The sequence below is a fragment of the Cyprinodon variegatus genome, unplaced genomic scaffold (assembly GCF_000732505.1).
Source record: "Cyprinodon variegatus isolate N-32 unplaced genomic scaffold, C_variegatus-1.0 Scaffold449, whole genome shotgun sequence".
Lineage (NCBI taxonomy): Eukaryota > Metazoa > Chordata > Actinopteri > Cyprinodontiformes > Cyprinodontidae > Cyprinodon > Cyprinodon variegatus.
In genome coordinates, this window is record NW_015150902.1 from 181,448 (window position 1) to 190,681 (window position 9,234).

The window sequence follows — 9,234 nt, forward strand, 5'->3', positions numbered from 1 at the left end:
TCACTGATTCAGTTTTTATTAACAAAACTATCAAAACTCTAACGAGTCTATACCAGACTGCAGGCGGGACGTGTAACCAAGCTTTGTTTGGGTTTCACATGTGAACACGTCGCATAAATCACAGCTACTTAAAAAACCGAGTGGTGACTTTAAACTGATCCATAAAGCCGGGAGAGTTTTCGGCTGGTCTGACCCGGTCTGACGCACACGAATCAATGGATTCAAAAACCTTTCAGATACAAAAGCACAAACATCAGGATTACACAGAAAAAACGCAACGTTGATCATAAAATACCAAAAACATGTCAGAATCCATAAAAAAAAAGCAACTTCCGAGTGGTGAGAAAATCTCAGCAACGTTCCGTTAGCTGCCTGCATGAATCCGCTGATTCTCAGGGAAGCTGCAGCGTTTCAGATTTCAACGTCGCTCTCTTTGTCGTTGTCATGGTCGCCATCGTAGAACTCGTTTGCTGCTTCGGGCCTGTGGGAACCACAAAGACGTCATGTTTACAAAGTCCTTCAAACGTGGAGGAAGCATGCTAGCACGGCTAACCACTGACCGGGTGTAGTTTTCCTCGGCTCCCCTCTCATCGGGGTCGGGCTCGTCGTTGCGCTCGTAGCTCAGCATGTCTGAGGGAACGTCGTGGATCTGCACGCTGGGTGCGTGGTTCAGCATCTTCAAGTTCTCAAACACGGTCTGCCGGATCTGCTCCAGGTACTGAGGGACACAAACACAGCTTCAGTTTTCCCAGACTGAACAAAACAAGCTTGGCAAATAGCTTCTTCATATCTATTTAGAGCTGGACTCATCCATCATTTTCACACTGAATCGTCCCTAGAATGTTTTCAATGAGGAAACAGGCCTGATGCTGCGCTCAGACCAAACACTTTTAGAGTCAACATGGAGCCTAAAGCCTGCAGCACGCTGAGCACAGGGTTACAGATGCCTCAGGAGGAGCGAACCTCGCTACTTTTCTTCGCCAGTATTCAATGTCAGATGCAGTGGAGAGAGTGTGGAAAAAATGTGTCTAAGATCTCAAAATTTGTGAATGAGTCAATAATTTAAAACAAAAGTAAGATTTGTTCTTTGTTCTCGGCTCGTACATTAATCTGACAACTGATCATCTGTAGAAATACAATGTTAGACATTACAGAACAACACCTTCATCAGGGGTCATAGAGTCATACTTCAAAATGTTTTGTTTTCGAAATCAGTGATTTGTATTTTTAGAAAAGTTGTAAATTTCTAACTTCTGAACGTTATTTGCAGATGAAACATCTGTTACATGCACGAGCTAACAACAAGAAACAAATACAATTCTTAAATTAAATATTTTGACTTATATTTAGAAATTTAGGCCACAAATAAATTTTTAAAAGATGTTTATACTACCCCATAGTTTAAATGTTTTAAACATAAAAGTCCACTTTAAAATGTCAGCGAGGTCATCATGATTAGTAATATTGTTTATCAGCAGACCCTGGATCAGCCTCCCTAACAGCTTGATGCGACGTGTTGAGTTGCTTAAAGTTCGCTAAACACGCTCCACCATAGAATTTGCATGCAAACCAGACGCCCCTGAACGCAGCATCAAAGCGTCTGTGAGAACCATCGATCTACCTGTCTGGAGTTCTGGTTTTCTATCCTGGTGCTCACATCCGGATGCAGCGTGAAGTCAGGAGCAAAGTACTCAAAATACTCTGCAGGAGAAAGAAAGAATTTCAGATCATTCTTGGTGTTAGCTGTTCATATCCTGCTCTACAGACTTTAAAGAAGTCTGGTTGAAAAAGCTGCAGGTCTTGTAGCTCACCGCTATAAGGCAGCTCATCGCTGATGGATTCCTCCAACAACAGAGACGTTTCAAAGGTCCTACAGGTAACGACAGAGAAGTTTACCAGGAGGCTGGACTTTTAAAGTTGTTTTTCCATCTCTGGTTTGTCTTTCACTCACCAGCAGCGGGCCACATTCCTCACCGTGTATCCTCCTCCTCCGAGAACCAGCAGAGGGATCTTAAAACTTTTTACAAACTCCACACACTCCCTGAAAAGAACACGGAGAATGAGGCAGGGATCAGCGAGTGGAAGCAGCAGCGTTTGGTGCAGCAGACTCACCCGTGTCCTCGTATGCTGAGGTTGAAGCAGCCCAGTCTGTCGCAGCCCAGAGAATCTGCTCCGCACTGCAAACACAAACAGTTTCATGAACGAACGGAAATCGACCTGAGCTGCTTCCAACGGCCCTAAAACAAGCGACCAACCTGCAGGACGATGCAGGTGGGCTGGTAATAATCCACCACCTGCTTGATCACCGGCTGGAAGAGCTGCCTGTAGCCTGAAAGGAAGACAGCCGTAAACACAGCGAACCTTTCAGACGACCGACCGACCGACCGTTTCACTCACTCTGATCGTCGATGCCGTCTCTCAGAGGAACGTTGAGGCAGTAGTATCGGCCGCTCTCAGCCCCCACCTCGTACATGTCACCTTCAGGGAACACCCACGCCTGCTCAGTGCGTCCACACATACAGAACGACTATAACATCAAGCTGCAGCACTTACCTGTTCCGGGGAAAAAGTAGTTTCCGTATTTATGAAACGACACGGTCATGACGCGGTCAGTCAGGTAAAAGGCTTCCTGAACGCCGTCGCCGTGGTGAATGTCGATGTCGATGTACAGCACCCGCGGATGGTACCTGGAAAGAAGAAAAAAACGAGTCAAATGTGTGAAAACAAACGAGCAGCATCATTTAGAGGAAGCAGGGTCGTACTTGAGAAGCTCCAGTATGCTGATGACGATGTCATTTACATAGCAGAAGCCAGACGCCTGCAAACACAAAGCAGACATGATGGAGTTAAACTGGTTCCAGCCGGCCTGAAGCCAATGAGGCTGAATCCTGTGGCGTAGATATCGGTAAGCAGAGACAGCAGTTGCCTACGGGAACACGACCTCTTAGGGGCCTCATCACTGACACCTGGTAGGCCCTCTACGCTATTGTAGACTAGGACGTCTATTTGCACATATAATGGTGCAAAAAATTCCTCTTAACCCACCTGATACAGAAGTGACTGACCGGACCAGACCGTATTTATACCACAACACATGCTAGAATTCGACATGATGGTGAGCCGTTTAAACACGACACCAATAGAAAAGCAGACAGTGGTACTTTTAATTACTATGTTAATAACTGTGTATAGTTCATTAGACGGGTGGTAAAAAAAAAATATAATAAATTAGCTGAAATGGATCCTAAAGTACCAAGTTTGTGTTGGAGAAACTGGCTCTGCACTCCCCCATCATACACACGTTCTGGTCATGCCACAAATTGCAAACCTTTTGGGATGATGTGTAGAAGGCGATAAACCAAATCTTTCAAGAGGTTATCCCCAAGGATGTAACGGTTGCAATACTCAGTTGGGCTGCAAGGACGAGTTAAATCATAGGTCTTAACTGTTCTTCTTACAACAGCCCTGAAATGCATCACAGTTAAGTGGAAACAACCTTCCTACAACTTATGGGTCCAAATTGTTAGGGAATTATACCAAATGGAAAAGATAACATACTCGTTAAAACTCCAAAAAGACATTTTCAGCAAACGCTGTGGTCCTGTGAAAGATTTACTCAAGTAAAAAAGTCTCACAACACAATTTCATACTATAAAAACTGTTAATTGTCCTTGTATGTTGTGTATTTGCTCTGTTTTAGAATCAATAAAATTTAAGATATAACAAAAAAAAAACACTCATATAATGTGTTTTAAACCGCAATAAAGATCTTAAAAGAACGATGTATTTGAGTGTTTTATTTGGAATTATGGACTTGAAATTATGGGTAATCCAGAGTGTAGATTAAAACCATAACCGTTACATACAATGTTAGCGATGATGGATACCAAAAACAGGTACTTAAGCGGATTTCAGAAAATAAAAGAGGAGCTGCTGGAAGAACGGAAAAAACTTCCCAAAAAAAAAACATGTTCTTTCAAAAAAAAACCGAAGAGGGAGAGGAGGACGTTGCTGCTACAGCGAGTAAAGATGGCGACCAGGAGATGAATGGAGAGAGCGTCGGGGAGGAGGGGGGCTGTGAAGCTCAAGGTAGCCCCATGGTTTGTTGTGCTAACATGTGGTGTGCTGTCTGCAACGGTTCAATTCAAGGTGCACAGTATCTATTTTTCCAGTGTGTGATGTGTGATAATATACTGCTGAGAATTGCATAATTATATCTTCTTGGATGATTCATGGAACTGTCGCCGTATCCTGAACCTTTATCAGGTGTTGTATTTCATTTGGGGCCCACCCAGATAATGTTGCTTATGGGTCTATTGTTGTGTCGTTACGCCATTGGCTGGATCTACTGTTTGGTCTCACCTCAAACTTTTTGGCATGATGTAATCCTCCAGCCCAGTTGATGGCGATATCACAAATCTGAAAAAAAAAAAAGGATTTTAGCAACAAAGAAATGCTTCATGGAGACTCAGAAATAAAAAATGGATAAACGTTTTAAACACATTTAGGAAGGATTGAGCTTATAGAGACTTTGAATGAAGCAACACTTTTTCCAAGACCTGTCTAGAACTAAACTAAAGAGCAAAGCTGGGAGAGAAATGCTTTTTATCTTTAAAATAAAGCTGCATTTTTTTTAATTATAAATCAAATTTGAAATAAACAATCCAAAGTGTATATTTCATTATCATTTCCAAGACTCATTCATTTGTGAATAAGTTAAAATAGCGTTTAACTGGGACATCTATAGAAATTTAAATATTAAACCTTCCTTTGTTATCATTTTAATTAAGTAACAGAATGAGCAGCGTTGGAGACGCAAATGAAAAAGCAGTTTGGATGATTTAGCAGTAAAGACAACATTTTTATGTTGAGGCTTTCTCCTGGACTGAGGAATCTATTGTTCTGCTGGACGTTAGCAACGTTTCTATTGGTCAAGAGCGAGCGTTTGTACTGAGGCTGATGAGAAAGAAACTAAAATTGGACAAAACAGTAAAGTTAAAACTCAAAACCTTTTTGATCAAGAACTTTTTCAGTTTCATTTATCAGCAGCCCACCTTGCCCTCTCTGTCACAGACAGACCTCACCCTCTTTATATAATGTAAATTCCTTTACTGTCCCACAATAGGGAAATTCACTCTCTGCATTTCACCCATCCTCTTGGGAAGCAGTGGGCTGCCATTGTGCGGAGCCCAGGGAGCAGAGTGGGAGTGTTTTTCTTCCAAAACAAATAACATGTTTGTTATATAGATCTCATCAAAGACCTCAAATAAATAAGTGGCTGTGATGTTTTTGATAGAAGAGGCCTGAATCTGCTACGTTCAGATATTTGCAGCATGTTTGTCACCTTGTGGTTGAGCTGCGTTGCTCCCTGTAAAGATGCTCCTGTGTATCTTGAGCAGAACTCAAACAGACCTGGAAACACAGGACTGAAATGCAAGAGTATAGAGTGAATATAGATTAGTCAGAGTCAGTTATCCTGCAAAACAAAGCGAGGGGTGAAAAACAGCGGCTCTCACCAGTCATCTCCTACATTGAAGGTGTTGAGGCTTTTTGTGAAGCCCTGCATGTTGTTGGGGCTGACCTTCTGCAGGAAGTCGATGTAGTCCTCAGAGTGGAAGCGACACATGTCATGCTGTGAGGCTTTGTACGGTTTAAAAACCTGGTTGGTGACAGTAGATTACACGTTACCACAGGCTGTAAAACAAAACAGCTCTTAGTGTTGACCGCCACCTACCATCATTTTCTTGTAAAGCCCATAGTGCAACACCAGGCTGTGTGTCAAAGACAAACGGTGAGGCTTCATGGGATGCCCGGTACCTGTTGGAAGCCCACATCCCACATTAAACACTCAATTAAATTCAGTTTATTTCTATAGCGCCGATTCACAGCACATTTCATATCAAGGCACTTTATAGTTCACCAGATCATCCAGTCACATTGATTCAAAGTTTTCTATTTAAGGAAAACCAGCTGATTGCATCGGCTCATACACTAGAAGGCAATCCCTCACACTAAGCATGCTTGTAGCGACAGTGGAGAGAAAAAACTCCCTTTTAACAGGAAAAAACCTCCAGGAGAACCAGGCTCAGTGTGAGCGGCCATCTGCTGAGGCCGACTGGGTTTCAAGGAGACAGAAGCAGAGATAGAAAGGGCAACTGTAGAAAGCAGCCCCGTCCAGGAAACTAAAAGTGTCAAGTAACAAATACTTCATAACTGTACTTAAGTACACTTTTTAGGTATTGGTACTTTACTCCATAACTTATTTTTCTTCCTACTTCTGACTTCTATTCATTAAATTTTCACACAAGTATCTGTACTTTCTATTCCTTACATTTTTAAAACAAAAGTTACTCATTACTCTTGGCTTCGGTTTACTGTTTATAAATATCTATTTCACGTTTAAATTGTCTATATAACATATAACAATGTTATACATTATAAAACATGGATGCATAAACACCTAATTTTATTTCAGTGTTAAATTCTATTTAAAGTAACAGATAATTAAATACGTCTCCAGCTCTTTACTGGTTGATGATTTTCTTTATTCTGATTTTTAATTTGTGACCCTCTGGTTTAATGTTTATAAATATTTATTTCACGTCATGTGCGCCATCCAATGCAGATCATTGGCTCCATCCACATCTAGTGAAAACTAGTGTCATTGGATTTGGAAATTGGAATTGATGAGTCATATAACGCAAACACTCATTGGTTAGCTAAAGGAAATCATCAGAAGCAAGCAGGTGTTCTTCAAACTGAAAACATGAATTGTCTATGCCATGCTACGATGTCGGATTCAGAAAAAGATGTTGAAATGTCTGAAAGGTCGGACACAGGGAAGAGCGTATCTGGAGATAGAGACGGAGACCAACAAGACCTCCCTCATCTTTGGCCCTATCTCAATTTTTTTTTATAAATAGTCGAAAAATTCAGCTTTCAATTCATATAGTGGCATCTGGCTGTTTTTTTTAAAAGGTTACTCATCCAGCCAGTCACAGTGAGAGAAACAGGACCACACCGAAAAAACGGTCTTACTGTTACTCTATTATGATGTGACACTTTCCTTAAGGACTGTGATTAAAAAACACAGATCTTTAGAAAACATCAGCTGTTAAACTACATTAAATCGCTGTTAAGGTTATTTTCCTAGTAAGATTTAAACACATAACACAAAAAATAATGGAAAATTTTGACATTTAGCCAGAAATGAGCAAAAACACTGAAAAAAGGAAAAGAAAGAAGAGACAAAATAATGTCTGAAAAGCAGCCCAAGCATCTAATGCAAAAAATCCTCAATAAGTTCAGATGTCTTCAAAGATCTCAGGAAAGTCTGAATTTTGGGGGATAAACAGTCACATTGACATGAATTAGTGGCTCTGTTAAATAAAAAAAATAAAGTAAATATATAAATAATAATAAAGATTTCAATGTGATGCCATAGGAACCAAAGTAAGCTAATAGGCTAGTCTGTATCCAACAACCGGTATCTTTAATGCAAAGATCGAGGATTATTAAAAATAAAAACGAGCACTAAATAACTTTAAATGCATCAGAAAATGTTCTATACGTCGTCCGTACAGGCAATGAATAAAAAACAACAGATTTGATTATAGCTGTTAGCATGAAGCTAGCTAATAGCCGCCTCCTTTCATGGTACCATAAAGACTGACCGTAATGAAAGTTGCCCACGTCCGGGTCATAGAAATACGATGTCCTGTTGGTCATTATGAAGGGGTTTTGTGTTTGAGTTTATATGAAAAACGACTTCTGTTCCTGCAGCTTTATGTGTCACATATTTGTATCAGCTAGCAGCTAGCCGTAAACACCACCGCGGTGCCAAACCGCAGGAGGAAACGTCATCAATCGGCGACATGCAGGGCGGAGAGAGGAGGGGATGAGGGTGACGGTGTCGAAACTGTACAAAAGCAAAAAAAAAGTGTCAATATTTACATTTATTAGATTCCTTGTGCATATAGCAAAAATATTAATACACTTTAATATTTTTTATTTTCTGGTTTAGTAGGCCTACCATGTTAGAGAAATCAATTTGACTGTATGAACCGGTGAATTGTAAAGTGCCTTGAGATGACCTGTTGTTAATTGGCGGCATATAAATGAACTGAACTGAATTGAATAGAGCATACAGTAAAAGTGCAGCACAAAAAGTTAAAGTTTGAAACAGTTGGGTGTTTAGAAACCTTTGACATCTCTGGCTGTGCTTCAAAAGGATCAACTAACTATTCAGGGGGAAAAAAGTAACACAAATATCAACATGGTTATAAACATTTATTGAGTAGATAAAACTCCTTATAGGACAGAAGTTCAGAAGAAGCCATTGCCATCCCAACAAGGAGAGTAAGACACTTGGTCAGTTGTAAAATAAGTTGTATTTTGAAGATATTTGTGTCCAAGCATATTCATAGTAAGTTTGGTGGAGGGAAAAAAATATATTACATGAAAAGAATTGCAAAAAGCTTCAGAAACGTCAGATTGAGGTCAGACTGACTGCACTGATAGCCACTAAACACAGAAAAATCCTGAATATAGGTGGCAATATTCCTTGTGTCAAGCCCCAGAGTTATCATCAGCTACACTAGAGTGCTAGAAGTATTCACTCCACTGATTGATTCATATATGAGCTTAAGTGGAATCCTATTCCTAATTCATAGAGGTGGCCATGGTCACCCCTAGACCAGGTGATCCCATCTGGACATAATTCACAAGCAGTTCCTCTCTAAAACAGAGGGTGGCACCAGTATTACACTAAAGTTGAACGCTCTAGCTAATTAAGAATTCAAGTTGTTTGTATATTAAGAATAAAATTACAACATACTGACATTAAAAATTATAAATACAGAATTTTTGCTCCTTTAGTTTGTGTTTTATTTGGCAGAAGAAAATGTTATGTTATCGGGAGCTGCTGTCGTCTAGCAGTGTTCTATGTTATTACAGATGAATATAAAATAGATCAAAAGTATGAATTAAAATTTGTTTATATTGATATAATAATGCTGCAATTGTTGATAAATGTTTAATGGAAAATCTTTCCAGCAATAAAGTTAAGAAACACTTGTCATTTTTTTGGATCCTACCATTGCATATAAGAATATCCCATGTAAACTCTGGTCTATATCTTATTTTCTTCTGAGGCCTTCCTCTTCCCCTCATAAACTTGAAAACCTTTTTATCCATAATCAAAGTATAGAGCTCAAGCTCACTGGTCTCTGCCTG

General features: G+C 40.1%; 1 protein-coding gene across 1 annotated transcript; it reads right to left on the minus strand.

Moving 5' to 3' along the window:
- hdac3 (histone deacetylase 3) lies at positions 1-7,863 on the minus strand. The gene is made up of 15 exons (XM_015389131.1): positions 7,674-7,863; positions 5,735-5,817; positions 5,517-5,659; positions 5,345-5,426; positions 4,363-4,419; positions 2,763-2,818; positions 2,554-2,687; positions 2,398-2,478; positions 2,256-2,329; positions 2,113-2,177; positions 1,952-2,041; positions 1,812-1,870; positions 1,622-1,701; positions 561-718; positions 1-481 (listed from the first exon to the last, which is right to left on the minus strand). Exons 1-15 carry the CDS (start codon positions 7,726-7,728, stop codon positions 412-414), a joined length of 1,287 nt encoding a protein of 428 aa, XP_015244617.1. The 5' UTR covers positions 7,729-7,863; the 3' UTR covers positions 1-411.
- Between the last annotated feature and the right edge of the window lie 1,371 nt (positions 7,864-9,234).